The following is a 25,979-nucleotide window of genomic DNA, read 5'->3' on the forward strand; positions in this document are numbered from 1 at the left end:
CAGAATCGTGAACCCTCCTTCAGACCTGGAAAAAGTGAGCCCTCCAGCCACTGCTGGTCTGGGAGGAAAACCCTGCTTGCTTCAGGAAAGTCCATAATCACCCTGTCATATTAGCTTAAAAAAAATAGTGAAGATGAATTACTTCTCTCCCCCACCTCTTTCTCTGGGATCAGGGGCTTCTTTAGGCCCTCCGGTTAGGAGACACATTGCTCAGCCGCTTCCCATACGCCATATGGGAAACTGAAACAACTTGCCTCCCCAGATCCTTAAGAAGCCCGTGTACTTTTCCCTCCCACCTCTCTCCCTTATTTCAAGAGCGGAGTCAAAGACAGACACGCTCATGGCTGATCCAGTCTGTGTGTTTTCTCAGGGAAGAAGTCTGTGTTTACATGTGTGGGCTCAGACTGGGGACATATCACAGATGGACAGGACTGGAGCACTGCCTACCAGTGGATGAGTTTGGGGTTTGTTTCTTGGTGAGCTCTTACGGTTTTAGCAAAGCATGGTCAGTCACAGGGGGGAGGAGAGACCCAAGGTGTTTGTCTTCAAGGGTCTCAGCCACACAAGATGGCTTATGGACCAAGCGTGGTGCCATCAGGTACAGCTTCGCTCTTGTGGGAGGCATTTTCTGTCAGACACAGAAGAGAATGCTTTCCCACCTCAGGCTGTTCAGGAAGCCTGAGTCGCAGCTGGAAGTATCTGTGCACAACAGTAGATCCTTAGCTGAGCTTCAGGGAACTGGGATATCAGAGCAGACACCTTGTCAGGTGTACCTGTGCAGGCAGGCTATGGCAGATGACTAGGCGACTTGCTGCAAATCACCCGTTAAAGAAGCTGGAAGAGCACGCGACCCTTGTATGTGCTGTGGGTGATATCTAGCTGATGCTACTTGTCATCGGGGGGCTGTCGGAGCCACACATTCTACAGATCTCCAGCATTTTTTAGAATGACATTGTTCCCATTTTCTACCGCCTATCTTAAACACTTTATCTCAACAAGTCCAGCTGAACGTTTCCAATGTCCTAGTGGGGTTCAAGATGCTTTATTCTCAATCACCTAATCCATGAAGCAGTGTCATTATGTTGGCAGGGTGTTTGGCCACATGTCCTGCAACGAAGAATCTTGTCCCTAGGTCTGAAATGCTACTGGGGCTTCATGCATCCAAGATGGAAGAGCCTAAAACCAGTAAAGGCTGTAAGATGTAGCAAAAATAGTCAGCTTCCAGAGCTCTGTGATTATGTAGGTCTGCCAATATCTCTCTAGCAGCTCAGGTAGAGCCATATCTTAGACTTTCCCAGACCTTACAGCAATTCACCCATCATTTTAGGATACATTTATTAGGCTGCAAAATTTGTAATGAAAATTTTTGAAGACCCTTACCTGAAGCATCCTTCAGCAGCTTTTCTGTTGTTGCACATCCAAATAACTTCACAAAAGGGCCTTCGCTGGACAGCACTCCACAAGTATGAACTCAGGTAGCGCTCTGTTAGGCTCGTCCATAAACACACCAGAAGTCCCATCTGAAAACTCAGAGCTAGTTGCTGTTTTCCTGTGTGAAGGACAGTTTCTTAAATGGTACTTCAAAATTTTTTCCTATGTCAGATCCAGTTTTGAAAACAGCTGAGGCTGTCGTATATGGCTCCAACAAACCTCCTGTGCTTCCAGGATAGCAGCAACGTAGATACAGACCCAGATTTGAGCTTGGAATTTGCCAGTTCTCCACGAGGTAAATTTCACAGAAGGTTCAGTAGAGAAGTTTGGGAAAGCCAACCTTGTAATTCAAATGAGTCATGAGGTTTTGATCATAACTAAAGAAAATACAGACTGCTTCAGGGTCTGTGAATCCCTTTTCATAGCTGTAGAAATAAGCATTCTTGTAAAGCACTGCTAACAGTGTGCCATGTTGACTGCAGTTTCTCAATGGGAGAGGATCCTGTTCCACCTCAGTTACTCTATGTTTTAAAGGGTTTCCAGATCAAATCCTGACTTAAGGTCTCCCATCTGTGGCAGGATTCCTGTAGGTGGCCCAGTATTCCCCAGTGCTGCTCTTGCTTTTACTTCCAAGGGTAAAAAGCTTACAGAGAGCTGATGGGATCCCAGACTGCAGACAAGAAGGAAGACTGCTGTCATGGAATTGGGATATAGTGGTGACACCTGCAGTTTTCTAATTGCCATACAGCAGAACATCTCAGCACTGTACGTGCTCCCATCACTGAAGACTCCAGCAAGACCCAGTCCTCCTGCGTTACCTGGGATGCAAAGGCGAAGCCCCAATCTCTTCTTTCAAGACTGCTGCTTGTGCTGAAAAAGAGCACCACTCTGGGAGAATAAGCAGCACAACCAACTGTAGCTCAAACGGATACCTCTCTCAGCTTGGAGGGTGGACCTTGTATCGCTGTCCTTGATCCTCTCGAACGGGTTTATTACTGGGAGAGGAATCGCTGGAGTCCTTTCAGCGTAGGTCTACAGCTTTCCTGTCTCCTCAAGAGCCCTCTGGTGGCACCAAACTTGACATGTCTGTAAATACTTGACTGAAAAGATGGTAAGCAGTCTTCTGAGTTTCTCTGTACCCAAAATGCCGGGCACAGAGCATGCCGTGAGCTGTCTCTCAGAGTGGAGAAACCAGGAATGCCTCAGATCACACCACCGGTGTTATGAAAGGCCTAACTCAAACCTGGAGAACTGAGGAGTCCCTGTGTGGTCAATCAGCATCAGATTTGTCTTGCCTGGGTGTCTGCAGGTTGATTTGAACATGCACAGGTGTCTCTCTGGCTTCCAGGAGAAATGGACCTTTGCCTAGAGAGTCCAGGGCAGGTCTAGGGGACCTCCACTAGAAAGGCACGTATACATTCACGTCACTTACAGCCTTCTCAGTTGTAGCTGATTCTGGACCCTTTCCCAGTAGCGTTCCCTCCCTTATTGCATCCGCTAGATAGAGCTTTGGAGTTTGATTTTCCCCCCTTAGGAAGTTATGGCCCTATTTTTCTCATTGTCTACAACTCCAGTTGCTTATCAAGAACCTATATTGGACGCCCAACAGCAGAGCCAGTACCTGAGATCACTGCAACTTTCTGGAGAACATCTTTTAGAGTTGTCAGTTGCAGGATTGTCTTGGGGAAACAAACTTCTGGTTTAGCTGGCAGGTCCACACATCCCCAAGTGACCACAGCAACTGCCCCAGGTATCTTAAAATCTGTCAGTGCTGCACTGTCAGCTGGGTTTAAGACATTGCTTGGATAGTCCACTTCTCCCAGAGCCATTTACAGATATCAGCCAGCCATCCAGAGTGTAATTCCACATGACAGCAATGGCATTTTAAAAGTTTTCTATCCTTTCCACTCCTCAGTACAGTTTCTCATCTGCTCAGTTGTGCTAGGGCAGCTGCCTGTGGGCACTTGCCATGGAAGTAATTTGAAATATTCCCTGTCCTAACTACACACCCACTTTTTCTTCTCCTCTTCCTTTTAAACCTAATGGTTACATTGGTCTGGCTTACAGCCCCATGAAGGGCCATATTATCACAATCTGTGCATGGGGGGTGAGTATGTAGCCAGGGGCAGTCATTCCCAGTGGCATTGAGACAGGAAGGCAAACTTGGATCAGGTTCCTCATGAGAGCAGCTGCAAGGTGGAATCCCACCCTCAAGCACCTGGGAAGGTTTCCAGATCATCTTCCGACCCTTCAGTGAGCACGCCCCTTCACTTTGAGAGTTTTCTGGGTTTTATATCCACCCCAAACATTTGTTTTTCACAGACCAGAGCAGGAAATGCTGTTAGTCTTGGGTTTGGGGGTTTTTTTCTTCTTTTGAGTAACTACTCCTGACCCAGTATTTTGACTGTAGCCTCCTTTTCCATTCTTAAGGCTTCTGAACTTTACCTTGCCTCATGACTGGACCATTTTGTCCGTATTTCTTTCTCTGCACAAGCTTACAGTTCAGACAGGGGGCCCACAGAACCCTTGAGGTTACCAGTCTTTCAGAGTGACTTTTATTTTGACTTAATAAGCAACACAGAGAAGAAAATGATAGTAATAAGAAAAAAAAAACCACAAAAAAAAGAGAAACCCCTATCTCTCCTTCAAGTCTGGAACAAGTGAGCCCTCTGACCACCTGTAGCTAGGGAAAAAACAGCAGGTCCCTGCTAAACTCAGGGGAAAGTCCCCACACCCACATGCCGCCACCACCACCTCAGTTTGAGTCCAGGAGCCTTTTCCTTCCTTTTCCCTGTAGCTTATGTGCCTCAGCTCAGCAGTCATGCTCCTCTGCAGTTTCCCAGCCCTGCGCTGGAGTTTTCTTGCAGAGCAAGCCCAGCTGGCTTTTTTCCTGAGTCTTAAAAAGGGCCCACATGTACTCTTAGGGAAGCCCTCCAGTCAGGGCTGTGAGTGAGGGAAAAGCCTGGGGAAATATGAATAGATAGTGTTTTATTCTCATGATGGTGATCAGCTGGCTTGACTGCCTTGTTCCTGCAGAGAGCCCCATATCCTAGGGCTGAGCAAGAGGATGCCGTCGACCATTTTTCACGTCAACAGTCTGCAGGTGGTGAAGAGGCCACCACAAGAGTTCTTCCCGTGTCAGAGCCTTGCTCTGAAAAACATGTGCTTCATTTCCAGCCAGATTTTGGGTTTAATTTTGAGCCACTAGTCATCCTTATGCTCCTCTGTTGGAGTAGAGAACCTGCCTCTATTTCACATCTTCTCCTCATGGGGAGAAAATGTCAAAGATAGATTGCGAATAGATCAGAGAGAGATTGTGAGCTTAAAAATGGTCATACCAATGGTGTCTCTAGCCTAGTGCTCTGCTATGGCCAATACAGGATCCCTAAGGAAAGGCACCGAGAGCCAAGGCACCATATAGAAGCTTCCTGTAAAAAGAGTCAAGGACATCCTGAGCTGGCAGTCATACCCAGGCCGTCAGATTCAAAAGCCAGCGAGGAATTGATCCTCCACAAATTACCTAAACCCTGTTTGAACTCATTTATGCTCCTGGTCTCCACAACATCCTCTAACAATAATTCTACCGTCTTTATGGCACGTAAAACGAATTTCCTTTTGTTTGCAGTAAAATTGCTTCCTGAGCTCACCACGGTTTCCTTCAGATTAGGTAAAATAGATCAAACACCTCAAGTTCTGTACATTCGAAAGCAAAATCTCCAGGCGCCAAGTCAGGGGTTTTTGTACCACTCTTCTAAACCCTTCTCCATTTTTCCACATCCTTTTTTGAATCATGGACATGTTCCAGTAACTTGTGCTGTAAACAGAGGTAACACAATCTGTTCGCTCTTTGAGATCCCATTTTATACAGCATGCGATCATGTATCTGCCTCCCTGGGGTCTTGTCTTCCCAGGATACTGTATTCTGTTCTGGAAGTGTGATCCACATACTTTGTTCCTCAACATATAACCTTATGTTTTCATTCTAAGTGTGATTTTACCAGGGGTCTTAGGAGGCAGTTGCTTCCCATTAACCTCGCCAAATACGAAGTGTGCACCATGCCAGGAGAGACAGTCACACCTGCAGAGCTGTGAAGCCTTCCTAACCACATTCTGGCAGCATAAGACAGCCATGGACATCAGAAAGCAGTTGGATGTTGAAGAAATCCTGTGGCAGCCTAGCACTGGAAGCTCACAGAGTCTGAATTTCTAGGGTGCTTTAATCTCATGAACAAAAGGGCTGAAGTATTTACACAGGACACAAAAGCATTAGCTGCTTTATCTTCTACTCTCATGCACACCATACAGCTGGAGACGGTCCTTTGGTCTTTTGTGGCTTTCTGAGAAAAACCTGGCAGAGAAGCCTGTTACCGTGGAGAGAACGCCGCTCAGCGTGGCCTGTTCACCTCCTGGAGAACGGGACCTGACACCTGCAAACAAAAACTTCTTAGAACCAGGAAAAATTATAAATGGCACCAAACCAAAAAAATTGAGCTTAAACCCATGTTTTCCCCATGGGGCCTTAATTGCACGCCAGTGACAGACTCCTGGCAGAACTTCCTAATATTTAGTTTGTTGGATCTCCGTCTTGGGAACCCAGATCTCTCCCAGTCCTCATCATGACACGGGAGGTCCCACCCCTTCTTGGGAACTTTAAAGCCCCTTTACACAGAAGAATCGTTCCATCTCTTTTGTCCCAGCCTTCTTTGAGGGTAAATAAGAGTCAGTCCTTACACCGACAAAGCCTGTTGTATGTGCCATAATGATAGCCAGTCATCTTCCAGCATGGTGAGAACAGGGGTACCTCCAGAGCCAGCAGGGTCTCTTTGCAGTGCTGAAGGCTAGTCAAATGCCAGACTTCATTAGCAAGAACACAGCAAGCAGCAATTAATCCTGTCTTCATGGCACGTGAAAAGCCACATCTGCAGTACTGTGGGACGTTGACACACTGGAGCAAGTCCAGCAAAAGGTCCTAAGATGTCTGTGGGGTGGAGGACATGACGCATGACAAGGAGCGTTTGTTCAGCCTGAAGAAGACCGGGGAGCTAACTGCTGCCTGCTGATACCCAAAGGGGCTTAGAGAGAAGATAGAGCCAGACTCCTCTCACAGGGGCACAGAGAAAGGACACAAGACAAGCAGCACAGGTTGCAACAAATGAACTTCCTATGGGACATAAGGAAAAGCCTCTCCTGTGAGGGTGCTTCAGCAGTGGAACAGGTTTTCAGGGAGGCTGGAGAATCTCCACAATTGGAGGTGCTCAGGATTTGCCTGGGCCAGGCCCTGAGCAACCCAGCCTAGTTTGAGAGTCTGCTGGGAGCAGAGGGATGGAGTGGAGACCCCAGAGGTCCCTTTCCGCATGAGTCTTCCTGTGGTGCTGTGACCAACAAGTGGGTTCCTTTGGGTTTGCATTTTTTTCTTAGTGGGGCAGTAGAAGCTACCTTACAAAACGATGCAGGCTGCTACCTGCCATGAGGTGCCAAATGAAGAGGAAATTGAAAAAACAGCTCAGCTGCCACCACAGTCTAAATTGCAGCGTGTCACACAATCCAGCATAAATGAATAGTGTTGCAGAAAGGGGCAATCCCATCTTCCCTTTCATCTCTCCTGCCGCCTCTCTTTTGTCAACACTGATGAGCATCAGAGAATTGATCCAGCTGAAAACTAAACTGTAAAGAAATAAATCCATTTTGATTTACAATGAGCCCTTTCAGTTTAAAAATGCACCATCTCCCTCCCTAGCAATTTTTGTTCAAAGCAAAGTGGTTGGGGATCACCAAATCAGAGACTTCATTCTCTTCAGAAGTATTCTGGAGCACTGCTTTCCCCTTCCTTGCTGTGCCATCATCCACATGAACCTTCCCAGGGACTGTATTCTTCTGCAAATGATTTCTCATAGCATCAAAAGCTCCTTTAGTAACCCTCTACTTTTTTATATCTAGCTTTCCCACTAAGAAAGAAATAACATATTCTTTAGTAATAAGTATTTGCCTGTAGCTTCCAGAGCTCCAGTGTACTGTAAGATATGGGCTCATGTTCTCCTGCCATGATGCACTGTAAAAACACAGCACATGGACCAGACCTACTTTTTCACAGTTCCCGAGGACACATGCAAGTAAACCTGGAGCCAGACCCCTCTGTGCCCTGGGCAATGCTCATCCCCCAGCATCTGAAATATGTCTGAGGTGCCTCTTCTGTGTCAGAGAGACCCACGCTGCTGCCAAGAGTAAGACACAGAAAGGATTAGAGCCCCCTGCGCAGAAGGCACATCCTTCTATGGCAGTTTTTCTTTGAGGGGATACTTGCTGTATTATCTGTCAGTTGAGAGAAACAGCAGCAGTGGGGATCTGAGCCTGGCATATGTGGATCAGACTATCTCCCTCTTGGCACCCAGGAGACCATTGATATTCCCCTGGATCTGCTGCTGGAAGGTCTTACACCAGCAGACAGAACCCACATCTGTTCTGGAGATCCCCCAGGCCAAAACACCCCTCAGGAAAAATCAGTCATACAGTCTGCCTGCAAAACTGTCAGGAGAATGGCAAACCGAAGGAGCCACACCTAGGAAGGGGCTTGTGTATAATCTGATGAGGAAATCTGGGTGCCCAGGTTTCACTACGTGTCCAGCATCATCCTCCCAGCCTATCCTGACACCAGTCTTGGTGCTGACAGCTCTTTCAGAGGTCTTGTTTGCTGGCCATTTCTGCCAGTGCTCGCCTGCTTTCTGGACTACCCCTGATGTCCAGTGCTAGTCTGTCATCCAGCTCTGCTGTCAGCACTGGAGCTTCCAGTGCTCCGGGGCCCAAGGACCCTGCAGATGGTCGGACTCTTTCTCTCCAGCTACCCCTGGGAGAACCAGGTTTTGGGAATCCCACTCTCAGACCAAGGTTCAGCTCCTATCGGAGTGCCTCTCAGCTCCTTTCAGCCCATACCTGAATCAAGGGAATCTTTTAGGACCATTCTGCTACCGCCCCAGTCACTCAGCGACACATGGCACATTGGGTCAAAGCCCAATTCCTTCACCTCAGTGTCAGGTCACTGTAACCGAGAGCTTTCTCCTCACAGCTGGCATGCTTCTCCCATCCCTTGCATGTGTTGGGCTCCTGGGTACCTCTTCATTCTTGAGAAAACTTACTGCAGCCCTGGGACCTTTGGGAGGCTATCAAATATTTTTCCAGTGGATTAAAAGCAAGGCATGAATGCTGCATTGGGAAGTGAGTCAAAATGTAACCTAGCTTGCTGCATGTATTTTTGTAGTTGATCCACCTCACCCTCTGTGTTGCAAAACACAGAGGCTGTGGCATCAAAGACATCCTGTGGCATCAAAGACATCGCTTAACTAGATATTGGCCAAGGTACCGATATCCATCACCATCTCCACAGGTAGTTGTGGATGTCCGAAGAGGATCCTCCAGCATCCCATCTCTCCCCCAGGAAGGATCTGGAGGCCTTTTGAAAGAGAACAGTTCCACACTTCTCTACAGCTGATGCTGGCCAGGTACAAGATGCTAGCTGCCAAATATGTCTATGAATGCTGCAGATTCTCTTCAGTGATTAAATCACTTAGGTTTTTTTAGCAGAAATGCAGCCCGCAGGTTTGGTCAGCACCCCCAATGTTGTTCCTGACTTTCTAATTCAGGTTTCTCTGGGATATTCAGCTATCTGCTGAGGATTGTCATACAAAGGTGACTCACCTTTTAGCACTGTAAAGAAAGAAGCTGCATATTTGTCCAGAATCCATAAAGCTATGCTTTCCTAAAGGTGTTCCCATGGGATTCTGGGAAGCAGGCCACCGCTAGACTCTCCTCAGCTCCACATCAGAGACGTGTGGTGACACAGGCACTGCCCATTCAGCAAATCCTCTAAAAAGGACCTTTTCAAAAGAGCCTGCCGATAAAGGTCAGGCAGCCAGCCACTCTTCCTCCTCCTAGCACTTCTGCAGAGGCACATTTTGGGTTTGCCCAGATCTACTGGGAGTTGTGAACTTTCTCTTTTCTAATCCTCTTCTCCTCACCCCTTTTTGGGATCTGTCACCTCAGGTAAATGGGTCCCTTCTCCAAGACCACTCTGACACGTGGTGTACCCTGGCCATGGGAAGATAACATGCTGCTTCCAGGCATTGCAGAGGGACAGAAGTCTGGAGCAACCGCTTCCTCCCGTGAGAAAGGAAGCGCATTTGGTACCCACCCTGGACTTAGAGAAGTTGAGCAATTTCATTTACAGAATGGATCCCAGGTTGGCACCTTGGTAGAAACCATCATGGCCCTTTGTGGAGGAGGAGTGGCTTGCATCCCTCTACCTCAGGGGTGCCTACTTCGACGCATTTCCACATTGTGCATCTGACACAAAGCCTGTCAAGCCATGGGCACCGGCTCTTTTCAGTTCAGGGTACTGCTGCTTGGTCTGTCCGCACCCACTCCAGAACGACTACATCTGTCCTGAGCACCCAGAGAAGAGCAGCTCCACTACTTCACTTCTGGAGCTGAGCTTAGATCTCTTTTAGCTCCCTGAGCTTCCCAGTCAGTGTCAGAAGTCTCACAGTTAATCCCAGTCTCACCCCTGGAAAGCCCATTGCCCATCCAGGCGCCTGTTGAGTACTGACCTGCCCAGCTGCTTTTGCTCACCCTACATCCCCTGTCAGACCTTCCCTTCTGTCTCCCCAGGCACGGCTGCTTTCTGTTTACAGTCCCTCGCCACAAAGTTATTAGTTATCTCTTATTAGTAAGCAACTTCTTTTTGCTTGTTATGTTTGCTTTAGCTCTGGGCAAACAGCAATCAGGACGTTTTACATGAGGTCTTTTTGGTGAGCGCTCTATCTCGGGAACACCCAAACCAGCTGATCTCAAGTTGCATGGCTGATAACCCAGTCTTCAAGTCACAGCGCAATTTCTTCAGTCAGTTAAAAGCCTGCAAATAAATTATAGAGCCCCTCAGAAAGTCAGCATAAAGCAGAAGATTGTGACTAGCTTCAGACTTGATGCTGCAAGGACCAAAACATGAAAGTGGAATCACTCAGAGAAAAACATTGTGTCACAGAAATCTGGAAACGCAATGGAAAATTCCTTCAGCAAGACTAACTCAATGATACTGCAGAATAGTGTTTTCTATTCCTATTTTTCGCGGTAAGTGTAGTTTGTACCCATAAGACGTGCCAAAGGAGACAAGAAGAGCAATGTATTAAGGTTGTGAGCAAGGTGACTGCTGCGGGTAAGTCTGGAACCTGGCTGAAGCTAGCTAATGCCTAACACGGACAAAGGAGTATTTAGTGAGCTGGGCTTCTGTATCCCAGTCCTGGGCTACTCTCATTGTAGCCTGCCCCTCATTCCCCATGGCTCTGCCAGAGTCCACACGTCCCTGTCAGCCCCTCCGCCTGAGGGACCCACACAGGCTGTTCTGAGAAGATGCCCCTATGCTGATCTTGCTCCCGTCATTGTTATTTCTGCGGCGGGGTCCTGTTCTGGGAGATGACGAAAATGCCATTCAAGGGAGTCAGCATTTAAAATGGGTCGTTAGAGAGAAACGTCACAGGTGTCTTTGCTAAAGATAGCCTGGTGCTGAGTAAAACAGTGCCTCCAGAACCTTCATTTCACAACATGCTCATTCAGCATAATAACCCCTCGGCCCCAAATGCCCCCTCCCAGTGCTAGACAGCTCCTGTCACTTTCCCGGGCTCTCCATCAGTCCCTCGTGACCGCGTCTCAGGAAGCAGCAGCAGGATGGAAATCTATCTCTCTCCTTTGCCAGTTCTTACAAGAAAGAAGCGTTTTCTACAGCAGGGATTCAGTTAAGGGTGGTTTTGGGGACTAGAGGGGAATAGGGCCAGGGCGCCGAGGTTAAGAGTGCGGAGCGGGTCGGGATGGAGGGGGAGAGCAGCGAGCTTGGTGTGTCCCCTGGCCGAAGCCAGAGGAGGGGGAGCAGATGACACCGGGCTGCGGAGCCGTATGTGTCTCCCCGCCACGGTTCCATCTCTCTTCTCTGTCTCTCATCTTCACCCACACACTCACACCATTCTCGCACTGCTGATTCAGGGGAAAGAGAGGTTGATGCTTTCTGCTTGGACTGGGCACCACAAACTGTTTTTCTTGAACAGGAGGAAAAAACACGTCCTGCCAACCGTCACAAGTTCTCACCCATCTTCTCTCCTCTCTTCCTCTCTCGTGAGATCCCATGGGCTGGGTAACACAGAGGGCGCAAAGGACCACTACAATATCCCCACTGCCCTGGGGACATTGAGGCACACAAGTTCGCACCAGGTTCCTGTACACCTATCCCACTCCCCAGGAGGCTGAAGAGCCTCCAGATAAAAGAGAGGAGAGCAGTCACCATAACAGGGAGCTGTTGAAGTGAGGCGTACCACTTGCTCTCTTTTATCCTCCACCTTCACCACCCAGCTGATCCTTCCACAGTGAAGAAGCGGCCGCTCTGAGTCACCTCCCTTCCCTCACCCCCAGGAAAAGCCCCAGCCCTCGGGGATGAGCCACCGAGGGGCTTGGGTGTCTTACACCCATCATGAAGGGCTGATTAAGTCCAAAAGAGTCAGAGCCAGTGGGTTGCTGGAAAGTGTGAGCCACAACAGTGGGGGTTCTCTGAGGCAAAAGGGGCCTGAGGATGAGGCACACGGATGGAAATGTATTGTCCTATGCAAAGCTCAGCAGCTACACAGGAGCTAGGACAAGCCCCCTCAGCGCACGAGCTCGGGTGGGTTTTCCCCAGCGCTGCCAGCGGGCAAGGGTCCCTTCCTGACACCCCTTGTAGTGCCACAGCATGCCGCCCCTCTTCTCGGTGCTGGTTGCTTCTCCTGGATGGCCCTCTCTGTCTCCTCGGACCACCTCAGCTTTGTGCCATATTGCCCCTGGACTCTGGATTGATGGGTCACACGTGCCCTGGTTGGAGCTCACCACAGACCCTTTCCTCATGCTGCCTGTGAACTGGCCAATGAGAAAAAGCCAAGAAATCAGCGTATTTTAAGGATTAAAGAAGGAAAAAAAAAAAAGAAACAACAACAACAACAAAAGAGCAGCAAAAAGAAGACCAACGTGTTCTCAAAAGCCCTGAAACAAGTAGACAGAAACTATAAGAGGCGGAAAGATCAAACCAAAAAAGGGAAGAGATGAAAGAAAAACATGAAGGGCACTTGCTGGGAAGTGTCTTCTACACTTTTTCCACTGTCTATGTAGAAGCGAAACTTGTAAGAAAAACAACAGCGACTCAAAGAATTTCCACTAAAAGATGCTTAGAACAGTGTCTGTGGTCCCTCCCTCCTCTCTCTCACTGGCTCCAGCTCTGACTTCACGTGCCTCAGAATTATACTGGTTTCTTGGTTTCTTGGTCATGACGCATCTTCTTACTGATATGAGGAAATTAGCTGCCCACCTGCAATATAAGAGCATCTAGGGAAATAATTTGATCAGAGAGAGAAACAGCATGATAGCAAGCACATCCACCTGACCCCCCTTGGTTCCTCCATGCACTCTAGCATCTTCTTTGCCCATGCTCATTTTTGCTGATCTCTTAAAGCTTCGGACCTGATCAAGTACGGACCCAAGTGGGAAGACGCTGCCCCTCGCCTCTCCTGGATGCCACCATGAAGCTGATGTCCCTGGTGCTGTTCTTCACCTTCACTCTGCTGGCTTTCAATGGTAAGAGGGGCTGAAGGCATCAGGGAGGGCAGAGGAGCTCAGAAAGTTGAGTCTGGGTGTTACTTGGTCCCTGACAGGTCTGGGAAGGAGAATTTGTGCCCTTCTAACCCCACCGAAGATGGCCAGATATTGCCCTCTGCTCCATGGATCCCACCCTTTGCTCAACCCTCCATCTCATTACAGCTGGCCACATCCTACCAGGAGTAGCAGAGGGGGAAAGCAGGGAGCAGAAAGTGTGGGCCAGAGCGGGGAGTTCAGCCGTGCTGCCTTGCCACCTGAGCCCCAAAAAGACGTGGAAGCAGCTGCCTGACAAGACATCTGTGCTGTGGAAGCGGCATGGGGGAAGGTACGCCAGGGCCAAGACAGATCCGTGTCCTCACGGGGGGACTGGGGAGGATGGGAGACACTTTGAGCCCCCTTTATCCTTCCCCACATTCCCCCCATCTTGCCCCTCTGCCTCGATCTCACCTTTGCCTCTGGCACGAGCCGCTCACTTGTCCCACTCCCAGCGCCCGCCAGGAGCCACACGTGGTGCTGGAGGTGGGGTACTCGGGCCTTCGGAAGACGGCACTGCCCATGAAGCCCCGGGTTTCAGTCCAGGATTCCGCCTTACGCAATGGCAATTTCTCCCTGCGAATCAACCCGGTCCGGAGCGAGGACGCCGGGCTGTATGAGGCACAGGTGACACACAACACGGAGGTCAGGAGCTGCCAGGTGGAGCTGGGTGTAATTACAGGTAGGAGAAGATGGAAACCGTGGAGAACGTTGACTGTAGGACTGGGGAGGTTGTAAGGGTGGGACGGGGTGGGCATGCCATGTTTGCCAGGGCAGGTTAGAGTACAGGCAGCAGCCTCCTGAAAGCGCACAGCTTCCCGCTGTCTGCTCTCAGCTCTGGAGAGAGGACTGCCTGAGGGACAAAGCTAGGACAGGAGAGGCACAAAGGGATGGTTTGGTAGTCCCCCTGTGATCTTAACTCTCCCTGCTCCCCTCCCCCCTGCTGCTTCCTTTTTCTTGCAGTAACCCTCAGTCCACCCAGCCCTGTGGTAGAAAATGAACCACTCTTGTTGAGCTGCAACTCTAGCCACCGGGCCAACCTTGTGGAGACACGCTGGTTCCACAACGGGCGCCTGGTCCCCACCTCTGGGACCTTCTGCTCCTCGCATGGGGCTCTCTCCATCCTCCGGCCAGCCATGAGTGATGCGGGCTCCTGGCGCTGCCAGCTCAGATACTCTGATAACGAGATCATTTCTGCCACGTACAACCTGCGAATTCTAGGTGAGCTCAGCTTCTGTGTTGCTACACCAGCATCCCCAAGTTGCTCCCTTTGATGTGACTGACCAACCCCAGTGGCTCCAGCTTCCCAGCTCCCACCCCGTCCTCACTTCCCAGGCCAGTCACCTTCCTGCAGAGCTCTTTCCAGCCCCCATTGTCCTCTCTCTCTGGCTCAGGTTTTGATGGCCCGCCCAACCCTGTGGTCTATGCTGCAGCTGGCTCTGCAGCTGATCTGCCGTGTACCCTGAGCTACCTTCCCAGTGCCTTTGGGATCAACCTGGTGACAGCCCACTGGAGCCGCCTTGCAGGAGGACTCTTGCAAGACTGGGGCATCTCCCAGAATTTGAGCAGCAGAAGCTTCCCGCTTCACCTCCCTGCGGTGGGGCTGGGTGATGCAGGGCAGTACCACTGTGCTGTCTCTGTTGGCAGCAAGAAAATCAGCAGGAACGTGACCTTGGCAGTGGTTACAGGTGAGAGGAGAGACAGGGAGGTGCATCACTTCTCTGGGGTCCCCCACTGCTTGCAGATAAACCTCCCCGCATGTCAGTCTGGTGAGCATGGGTTGCTTCGGCTCATAGGTTCCCACCCCAGGGTGCAAAACAAGGTCTCTATTCCGGGCGTTACACTGCACTGGACTCTGCTGAAAGCAGGAGTTTTCCTGGGTAACTTGATTATTCTTCTTAAGACTGAGGAAGACAAAATAAACTAGAGGAAGTAGTAAAGGAGGGGTGTAACAGAAGAAGGAGGGATGAGGAAGAGATGTGGACCTGCCTGTAGTCTTTCCTGAAAGTATTTTTTTTTCCTTTGCTGCAGTTACTCCAAGCATCCAAGGACCGGTTTCTGAGGGGTCTCGCTTGCTGCTCATCTGCAGCCTCACACACCGCCGGGGACATGAACATTTCCAGTGGAAGCACCTCGACTCAGCCCCCACGAACAGCAAGCTGGCTGTGGCCACCTCCCGTAACCTGGAGGGCCACAGACCCCAGATGGGCCCTACCTTGGAAATACCCCAAGTGTCACAAAAGGATACAGGCACGTGGGAATGCAGTGTATATGGCCCAGAAGGCAAACTGGGAGCAGTGGAGTACGGGCTGCAGATCACAGGTACTGTCCCCCATGGATCTGTAACCAATCCCTTCTTCTCTCCCTATTCACTTCCCTGGTGCCCCTTCCTCTCCCAGCCTCACCCTGTCCCTCTCCCCTTTGACCACTTGGATCCCATCTTGTTGTCATCCTGTCTTAGCTCTCACCAGTTCCTCCTGTTGCTCCTTCCAGTTCCCTGCACCCTTTTCCAGTCTGCCCGTCTTTGTGCAGTCCCAGCCTTGCCCCAGTGCAAAATCAACCTTCCCGTCCTTCCTAACTGTGGTTCCTCCTCACAGGTGCCCAGGTCTCCAGCCCTCCCACCATCTTCAGTGGGCAGGTTACTTTTGGGCTCACACTCACCCTCTTCCTCCTGCTTACAGCCTGTGTTCTGGCTCTGGCCCTACAAAAAAGGGTAAGTGTCCATCACCCCATTTCTGTTAGTTTTCCTGTACATCAGCCCTTATTTGACCTTCCCCTGGGTACCCTAGAGACAGCAGTGAAATGTCTCGGGGACACAGCAGCCAGAGGAAGAATGGGGCTTGGGCAGCCTGCCGAGGGTCTCATGGACATGTAGTGAAAGCTGTACCCTGGGCAGCGACAGGTCTGGCTAACCATGGCACTCGTCCGGCGGCAGGTCAGACACTTCAGAGGAGGGGTAAAGCCTCCTAGGAGACAGTCACAGCCCAGCCTTGAAAAGCTTCTTGTTTATTCTCCCAGAGATCAAGCCACACTGTAAATAGACGAGGGTTGATTTCCAGGCTTTTGTAGGTGCCCTCTCTCTTATTCCTTATCAGGATGGTTTGATGTAACAGAGTGTCCTGTTTCATACAAATGCCTGCTGGTCCCCAGACGCTGATCTCGATGCAGGTCTGTTGTTGCTGGCTCAGCCCTCACACCTCGGCTGTCTGCTTCCAGCAACTTACTGCCTGTCGTTTGCTCAGCTTGTTCCAGTATCTCGTCTTCTGAAAATTCTGCCTTGCCTTTATGATCCCAAAGACCAGGCCAGGACTGATCCCTCCCCAGCACACCACTGGAAAAAAATGTGCAAACAAGTCAGACCGTTTCTCTGCAGTTTTCATACTGTTTCTCTACAAATTCATTACATGGCAAATTCTTCCTTCAGGGTTTCCCTTTGCTGACAAGGGACACCTTTCGTTAGTAGCTGTGATGTAGTTGCCTTCTACTTAGCTTCTCGGAAAGGGCCCACAGTGAAAATCCCCTTCCAGTGAAGAAGGGGCCAGTGGCTCAGAGAGCTCAGGTTGGAAGAGCTTGCCCTGGCAACATAGCTGAGTGCCTTGAACCTGCCTTGAGCTGAAGACGAGGGATGTGACAGCACTGATGCAAATTCTTAGCAAGTCCCGGTGGCTGGAGGCTGAAGACAGGCAGCATCAGAACAGAAGCAAGATAGGCATTTTTAAAAAAAGCACTGTGGGTAGCGCTGGAGCGACTCGTGACTGGTTCTTCATCATCGGTCCGTAATCAGCACTGATGGTAATGGATAATCTGAGGCAGAAATCTACAGTTTCTCGGAGACTTTCTCGACTGTGCAAGTCCAGGACAAGATGATCAGAACCACCCTTTCTGGCCCAAAACCTTGGACAGGAGCCCCTTGACAATGTAACTGTAAAGCCTCAGCTAGCAGGAAATAGGATATATGGGTGTCCAGCTGTTAGCTTAAACAGCTCTAATCCAGCCAGGATATTTACCACCTCAAAGCATTTGTATATGCCCTCATGGCCTTGCTTTGCCAAGTAAGGAAAGCTCCTCTGTTGCAGCACAGGTCCTCCATCCATGGATGGTCCTCATGCCCTTCTCTGCAGAGTCTCCCCGGTGGGCTGAGCCTTTGTGAGAGTGTAGATGAGGTGCCTTGAGCAGAGATATGAGCTCTTCTCTTGTTCTCTCCCTCTCTCTGCTGGCATTCTCTGAGATTACATTTGCTCTTCTTGCATCTGTTGAACACTGACTGCTCACTGGTATCCCTTGATGGGCTATTGCCCACACATTAGGAATTCCTGTTCCAATCCCCTGAGCCTACCAACGTGCGGTTGGTAGCTGCATTTCATTCGCCCCGTCATTCAGTTTACTGATCCATTCTCCTAAAATATCTGGGTCTTGGGTGACATTTTCATCCTCTTTCTTCCAAATAAGGCTCCTCAACTTTACCAGCTACATAACTTGTTAGCACTTTCACAGTCTCTGTGTGGACCAAGCATTAATGACTGTGGGACCAACTGATCTTTGAAAACTTGTGCTTACCATTTCTCTACAGCCTGACAGAAACCTGCCAGCAAAATCCCAGTCCCTTCCTCTTAGCTGAGATCGCACCTACCATGCCATTCTTTTACTAATCTCATCTTTCTTGCTGTATTGATTGTCTGTGTGTCACCATATACTTTATCATTATCAGGAGTCCTGAGATCTACCTCTTTTCCATTGCCTAGAAAGTCATGTGTTAAAGCAAGATGTGAAAGTGATTCTGTCTTTAATCTGTTCTTATCTCGTTTTGGGTGAACCTTCATGCCTTTAATTAGTCTCTCTGAAAAGGTGTTGTAAAATCTGGCATACCATTGAACCTGACAGTGGCCTGACCATTGCCCAGATCATTCTTTGCTCTCTCTTAAGCATGTCCTGTCTTTGTTATTCCTTATGCCCATGACACCACAGAGGATAGTGTTGAGCCAGCCTTCCCCAGAAGATACTGCATGTCTCGGAGAGTAGGACTGGGGCTCTTCCCTGGCTCTAGGAGGGAATGGGAGCCTCGTGGTTGCAAGCAGTAGGACCATGTCTTCCATGGCAGGGAGAAGCCCAGACTTGTGCCATTCAGTCTCCCTCCCATGCCTGATATTGCCCCTTTCTTCTCTTTCAGGCACGGTCTCCTGCCTTCCCAGCGCTGGAAGGGATGGTTGCAGTAACTGTGCCGAGGAAGAAGGAGATGGAGGAAAACCAGAAAGAAAAGATCCAGCAAACTGAGTGCTGATGGGAGCAGGGACACCGGGCCCAGTCTGCATGGGAGGATGAAACTCTGTGTGCCATGCTGCAGAGAGATGGGCACCATGCAGACCTCTCAGGAGGGTCTAGGGATGGCATGAACATAGCAGGAGGCCGTGGGAACTCTGTACTTGAAGAGGGGCTGGAAGCTGCGTACCAGGGCAAGACAGGACTCACCGCTGCAGTAAGGTGGCAGGCAGCGCAGGCGCTTTGGAGCTGTTGGGAGTATTTGAGCCAGTAGCTATTCCCTGCTTCAGTGCCACTTCTCTCTCCCACCCTTTGCCTCTCCTTCACAGCCTCTCTCACAACCTTTCACTGGTGGGACACTTAGATGCAGGAGATGGCTGGAACCCAGTTCCCCTGCAGCCTGATGGCATTTTCTCCTCCCTGCCTGCTTTCTTCTCCCTCTCCCTGCTCTGCCCTTCTCTTAAGTTCATCCAGTGGCAGAGGGTACCCCACAGAGGACTGTACATGTTGCACATTTTGAGCATTTTATTTTATTAGAAACTCGTTTTAGAACCTAAAATAAATCTGTCTAACAAAAAACCTGCTGGCTCCTGCGTGTGCTTGTAGAGGATTGCGCCTATTGATGGTGCCGGGTGTACCTCTGCCTGTGTGAAGCAACTTCTAAGGACTTTGCTGCCTTCTCTTTCAGTTCTGTTTTACTGAAGTTGCCAGTTAATTGCTGACATTTTCACAGTGGGGAAGGGGAAATTAAATGCCACTAGAGAAGAAAGAATCACAGATTCAGTCTCTCCTTTTTGCTGTGCTTCAGAGCCTTTTTTTTTCCTCCTGTCTGGCTGTCCCTGTTCATTCCTTCATTTATTCCTTTAGTCCTCACATTTTCCTGATAGATCTTCAACTGATGTTAGGGCTCTCTGTCACTTTCCTCCTGCTAAAGATGTACTTAGTAACGTAAGCATGAGTCCGCCAGGTCCCATCTCTCAAGACTTCCAAAGTGTTTAGGTTTCATGTAGTCAGAGAATGCTCTTCACCTCCTCTCCAAAGAGCCATGGAGGACTGCGGTATTGCTTTTGAACAGTCATTGCATGCCACCCCAGAAGAAAGCCTCACTAGTAAAGAGAGTCACACGAGTAATTTCTCCCATATGTGTCCCCAGGCTGTAGCTGCTCAAGGAGGTGATGGTACAAAAATTAAGCTCTCAATGTTTAGGATGGAAGATTCTCTTGACTTGAGTACAGGGCTTCACTAGCAGGCCAGCTTTTCATTATTTCGGTAGGCACATGAAGAGGCCTTCTTGCTGTGTGGCTCTCACCTTCCCCCCACAAGAGGTTCAGGCACACAGGTAATGAATGTACTCTGAGATCCTCAGACTGCGGGTAGTGGAGCACCACCCAAAAAGTCCCAGCTAGCCCACTCTGGGAAGCATGTATGGACTCCACAGCTCTTTACCTACTCAGCTAGCCATGTATTTTACTGAAAATGATACCCATTTCTCAACTGAGTCCTAGAGAAATGCAGCAGAGGTGCAAGGTACGCTTGTCTGCTTCAACTGTCCCATGCAATTTCAGGCAGACATTGAAACAGAACCAACATAAGGCAGGGCAGTCCAGCCTGGTACCAGTCATCTTCCTAGGCAAACAATAATGCTGCAATTTTTTCAGGTTGGAGTGATCTGTCTAGCTCAGTCTCCTCTCTCTGCCAGATGCTTTGGAGATAGAGAAAAGGTGGGTTAGCCCCAGTGGGGCTAAGGGGCAGTCCAATATTCAGCAGGACCACATCATATTCTCTCAGTGCCTGACAGTGATTTGCCCTCTCTTCTCATACACAGTGGGATGCTCTCTCCTCCTGTACGTAATACTTTTAGCATTGTTTGTTACCAGCCTGGATGTTCTCATTGCTCAGGTATGTGCCTGGTCTGTCTTTAAATCTTGCTGTTTTCTTGTACTTTCTGACTTCCTCTGGCAATCAGTCCTTGGGTCTGCTTATTCATTGTGTGAAAACTGTTCCTCTTTATCAGTTTTGAATTCAAAGCTTTCCGCTTTCATCATCTGTTTTCTTTTCTCCAGTCACAAAGGCTGGAAGAAGAGGGACTCCCAATCTATCGTCTCTTGGATGGTCATTATTCTACTGCCTTTTATCACATCCCTTTTTCCTTATTTCCCCATCCCCTCCTGGCTCATTGCTTTTCAGGTACAAACCACAGATTTTGGGGACCTTCTCCCTGACAGTTTTCAGGCCCATCTCTATGCATGGTCAACTCTCCTTGGATCCTTTGTTCTGGAAGAGGAGGCAGCAGCCCTGTGGGAGAGCAGTGCTGGCTTACATGGAGGCACGGTGCCTTTCTCCACATTACTTCCATCCTGCCCTTCACAGCTCCTGACCTCTTGTCTGCTCTTCTGACTGTAGTTCCCCACTGAACAACAATGAGCTTGTACCGAGCTGTTCACTGTGTCCTCAGTGGAATGCCTGTTGTGATGCCTGGGGCTCTTGCCTGACCTGGTACAGTTACAGTAAGCCAAAGCCTAGAAGTATTTATGCAGTTTACATTTTCCCTCCAGCTACATGACTTTGGGAACAGTGATGCTGAATTTCATTTGCCTTCCTGTTGCTGATGAGCACAGCTTTCTTACATGTCTCCAAAGCTCTTGTCATTCTCTAGCCCTCTGACAATTTTAAATAGCTTTGTGCCATCTACATACTTGGCCTTCTTGCTGCTTACCTCCTTGAACACTAGTAACTCATGTCTTAATGCAGATACCTTTGGGCCCCACGGCTGCCTCTGATGACAACTGGCAGTTTAATCCTCCTCCTCCTCCTCCTCCTCCTTGCTTTCCACGCCAGGGCCAGTCTCAGGCGCACAGAAGAGCTGTCCTACTTGCACCTGTGCAGGGTCAATCCATTGCCCTGGTCAGCCCTGCAGCTCCAAGGGGACAAGGAGAAGGTGCAAGCTGTTCAAGACATAAAACACAAGCTGAGCACTGGATTTTTACTGTAATACAGTTACTCTTGCTTCATGAGTCTCCACCAAGAACTGATGATACTTGGAGCCAGTTTGACCAAAGGCATTCACACAATTATGTACGGTTACACTGCAAGACCTGGGTATGCAATAGGCACCTCCACAATCGTTATAATACCTGTAGCAGGTCCTGAAAATACTTTCTTTGTAATAGAGAGGACAACAGTGGCTGAGGTGAATAATTTGTGTAGGTTAGGGTGACACCATCTACAAAGGCTATGAGGCTTCAGACATGGTTGTGTATAAATACAAATGCAAATTCCACCAGTGCTGAGAATGATATCTGAAGCTTCACAGATGTTGCAGTCTTGCTTTTGTAACCGGCAGAGCACTTCATGCAGATGAACATTACTGACAAAATACAGGCACTGCCAAAAGTGACAAGGGTGGCCACTGAGCTGCCTTGTTTGACAGACCTCAAGGAAAAATGCTCGAAAGCCAGCCGCCACTAATGCAGAAATAACTGCCTATGGCCACAGGAAGCTTTACCTCCCAAATGCTGCAGGAGAAAGAATGGAGCAACACTAGGAAGTATGAAAATATTTCTGAATCAAAATGGCATAAGGCAAATCAGTAGAGTTAAAGTGGAAGGACCAAGAGCCTGTACAATAAAGCAAACAAATCTGGAAATCTGTCCCAAGCGGAGTCACTAGGTAGGAACAGCAAATAAAACAAATGTCATATGAAGGAAAGAAACCTGATGCTTTTCCACAAGGATAGAGCTACAGGTGCAAAAATCAGATAAATATTTTCAACATACCAGAAGCAGAAAGCTTGAGAAAAACACAGGAAATCCAGTGGATTCCCTTTTGGCAGAGGAAGGCAAAGAAACTGTCATGCATGCAAATTGCTTTGCATTTGACTCCTCCAAAAGGAATGGGAAGAGGTTCTTTAATGCCAAATTAATCTTTTTTTGATAAGAAAGACCAGCACTATCAGAAAAGAAAATCATAACTAGGTCCAGATGTTCTGCATCCAGGACTTCTGAGGGATTTCTAGTAGGAGGCTAAGTAAGTGCTAGCGAACGGTGTCGTCTGACAAAGAAGCAACTAGAAGCAACACATCTACTGTGGTCTTGGTACATTCTGCACTGCCTTTTAAAAATAATAAAAAATTAGAACCAGATCTTGAATTATGTAGGACACTAAGGCACACTGAGTTTTGTATCTGCTTGGCAAATCAGTGGGAACAATATCAGCACCAATTCTGGAGAGAAACCCCAAAACAACTCATGCCTTCCTACTCTGCTTGGATTCCTTCCTCGCTTTGATGCAGCAGTGAATAAACCCAAGATATCTGGGGTCCTTCCGTTTGCCTTCCAAAGGTTCCCTCAAACCAAGCTCCTTACGGGAACGCTGCATCTTGTGCCACCCAGTGAGATCCGAGGCACCTGGGACAGAGCTGTTGCCTCCATCATGCTCAAGAGCTTCTGCTCCTAGGTTTCCATTTTGCTGGCCTGCTAGTTCAATGCAACTCACTCCAAAAGCCATCATTTGGTGTAGTCTGAAATGGATGTCACTCCCGCCTGGAGGGATGGGGTTTGGGGGTTTTGGGGTAAGAGGACATGGGCCACTCTCTGTGCCTGGGAAGAACGGCAGGAGGTGATGCGCAAGGGCCGCTCTTGGCAGGACTTATTAGTTCTGGTTCTTATCGAGGTTTCTCGTGTTCCTCTTCTTTAACAAACACTGGGTGTCTTCCTCTCTCATCACTGGGTCAGCATCCCCCTTTTTTCATGGAAAACGACGCAGGTTTTCGGACCGAGGAGGAGGCACCAGCAGACTGCCTCACAAGCTTTGGGGGCCAGCAGGAGCTCAGCTGGCACCCTCCGCTCAGGCCCTTCAAAATCTCACACCCGGGGGGACCGCAGGCACCCAGGGCCCCCCTTTCCCCCCAAATTGTGTGTCATGTCCCCCACCGCCCCGGCTCCACAGCCCCAAAACCCCGGCTACGTGGTGGCAAAGCCTCGGGCCTCATGGCGGCAGCCCTGTGAGGAGGGCACCTGGGCTGAGTGAGGGGGTGATGGCGGGCGGGCGGGAAGGGGGGGACACCCGGCCGGGGCTGGCCGGCCCTTGCTGCCCCTTCTCCTCTCCCCCCCTCAGCCTGAGGCGGCTGACTCTCCTCAGGCCGGCTTTCTGCCGCCATCTAGTGTCCAGGCGGGACGGGGATTTCCCGCCCAGCCGCCGTTGCGCTCTGGGGTGACATCCGTGACCGGTTCCCTCAGGGCTGTGGGCGCCCGTCGCTCGGCTCTCCGGTGACCGGTTCATACGCCCGGGTCCTCCCCTCCCTTCGCTTGCAGCTAGGGAAGTGAAAAGCAAAAACGCCTGTGATGAGTAGTACTCAGAAGCAAAACCTTACGGTGTGTGCTGTTGGATTGCATCCCGCTTTAATGCTCCGAGCCTCAAGCTGCTTCCAGCGCGATATTCCAGACCCTCTGTACGGATTAAACCCTGCCAGTTGTGCGTCATAACGATTTCTCCCCCTTCCTTTTGCCAAGGCTGTGAATAGGCAGATAGTAAGCAATACCCGTCCCGTACAGGTCCTCAAAACCTCCCCCAGCCACCTCCTCTCCTGCCTGTTGCATTTCTGACACGTCTTTAACATCGGCTTGGTTTCGTCTGGGCTGACTTTAGCCCCTGTCACTTTTGGTGACGCACTTTTGCAGGTGGTGGTTCTTGGACCGTCCCTCTCTCCAGTGCCCCCGAGCAGTCCCCGACATCCCGGCTCATCTGGCTAGTCTTCCTCCATCAGACTTCACACCTCCTGCCAAAATACAGAGGACCCCTTGCTCGTGAAGAACACCTCTGGAGATTTCCTGATTTTCCACCGTGATCAGCAAATGAACCTTCACGAGATCCGCTTGGAGAATCCTCTCTTCCCAATTTAACCTTCTGCAGAAAGAATCCAAGCACCTGCAGAAAGGTGTTTTCCCCCCCCAGTACGACCTGGGAGCCTTCCTCCTTTCCGAGGCACACAGCTGTGCTGGGGCAAATCACCAGGCCTCCTCGCCAGATGGCTGGTTGTTTCTAGCTCTCCGTGCCTGTCTCAGAAATGCCCTTCAAAAAGCTCCACAGGTGTCAGCTATTCTGTTGCAAAGAGAAAGCTCCTGGCCTTTGAAGCCGCTGACATTCAGGTGCCCGAAGATACGGTTTTTCATGCTGTGTTCAACACTTGTCCTTCCGTCCCTCCAGTACCACTGAGCAATCGCTAATTTTTTTACATCTGGGTACCCTTTACCCATCAGAGTTCACAGGCACACTCCTAGCCCTCACTGATGTGCAGGGAGCTTAGTTTTAAGGAGATCGTCTCTGGAGGTTTCTTGGCTTTCCACTGGGGTCAGTAAAAGGTCCTTCTCAACACCTGATTTCTGAGATCCTTTTCTCCCTTTTCCGCACTTCCTCAGAAAGACTTCGTGTCCCTGCAGACTGTGACCTCCACCCAGCATAGCCTGGAAGCCTCCTCTCTCCACTGAGGTCCACGAGAATCTGTTACTCGCCAACCCCGGTTTGCGAAAATATTGCTGGTGATGGGATTAGAGCAAAGAGAGACAGTGCGGGGTGGGTGGGGAGTGTGTCTGCAGGGGAGAAAACAGGGAAACATGACAGGCACAAACCTGGCTGGGGGGGAGTGGTGTGTAGTGCTCGGGCTCTTCTTCTCACTCTGCCACAGGGTCAGTGTGTGATGCTGGATAAGCCCCACTTTCCCCACGGGTGCAGTACAGCAACTGTCCCAGCGAGGTGAGAACCAGACTGTGTGGAATTTAAAAACCAGTTGAATATTTATGAGAAATATTACACTCAGAAGAGAGAGTGGCTGGCTAATATTATTCATCCCTTTTGGATTCTGATATTTAATTAATGCTTGCGAAGTGCTTTGAGATGCTTGGATGAAAGTGATACAAACACGTCACCGCATGCTGTGACCTTCAGTCCCAGAGGTACCTGTTCACCACACAGCTGTAGCAGCTCTGAGAGATGAGGCTCCCTCCTGAATCCCTTCCCTGGGGTCAGAATAGGTCTGAGGGGGGGCCAAGCCTGCAGCTTTGTCACCTCAGACCCACAGCCCTGCTTCTCCTTGCAACTCTGCAGCAAGTTCAAGTGCATTTTGGAAGCTTTACCCCTTCAGGGAATGCTATTTCTGGTAGATATTTGCAATGACATAAACCAACTGTTTAAAAACAAGCCAGTGTTTCTGCATTACAGATTGCTGGGGAGACAAAATGCAAGCTGGAATCCATGCCAACTGAAGCATCAGCTCAATGCCCCAGAGCCCCAAGCCCCAAGACACCAGGGTCTTACAATCCCAGTCTGGCTTTCCTTAGCTCTGTTTTTCCCAGGATAGCCCCTCTCTGGCAGCTAGGGACCAGAAGGGACATTTCTATTTGCAGGCATGTGAGAGTGTTTTGAAGATACCGATGTGATGCCGCAGGCTCTTGCAGGAGAGCCGTGTCTCGGAACAGGGCTTTCACAGGCTCTGGACACTGGCAAAGCAGGTGCCCATCCCATCCCATCCCATCCCATCCCATCCTGTCCCGTCCCGTCCCGTAGCCTGTGTCCCACACTGGGAAGTTTCTGTCTCACGCAGGTGGCTC

General features: G+C 49.8%; 1 protein-coding gene across 1 annotated transcript; it reads left to right on the forward strand.

The window, feature by feature from the left end:
* The first annotated feature begins 12,977 nt into the window (after positions 1-12,977).
* Positions 12,978-19,189, forward strand: LAG3 (lymphocyte activating 3). The gene is made up of 8 exons (XM_009922334.2): positions 12,978-13,065; positions 13,249-13,411; positions 13,575-13,801; positions 14,083-14,340; positions 14,514-14,807; positions 15,151-15,441; positions 15,717-15,832; positions 18,287-19,189. Exons 1-8 carry the CDS (start codon positions 13,011-13,013, stop codon positions 18,395-18,397), a joined length of 1,515 nt encoding a protein of 504 aa, XP_009920636.2. The 5' UTR covers positions 12,978-13,010; the 3' UTR covers positions 18,398-19,189.
* The last annotated feature ends 6,790 nt before the right edge of the window (positions 19,190-25,979 follow it).

The sequence above is a fragment of the Haliaeetus albicilla genome, chromosome 6 (assembly GCF_947461875.1).
Source record: "Haliaeetus albicilla chromosome 6, bHalAlb1.1, whole genome shotgun sequence".
NCBI classification, from domain to species: domain Eukaryota; kingdom Metazoa; phylum Chordata; class Aves; order Accipitriformes; family Accipitridae; genus Haliaeetus; species Haliaeetus albicilla.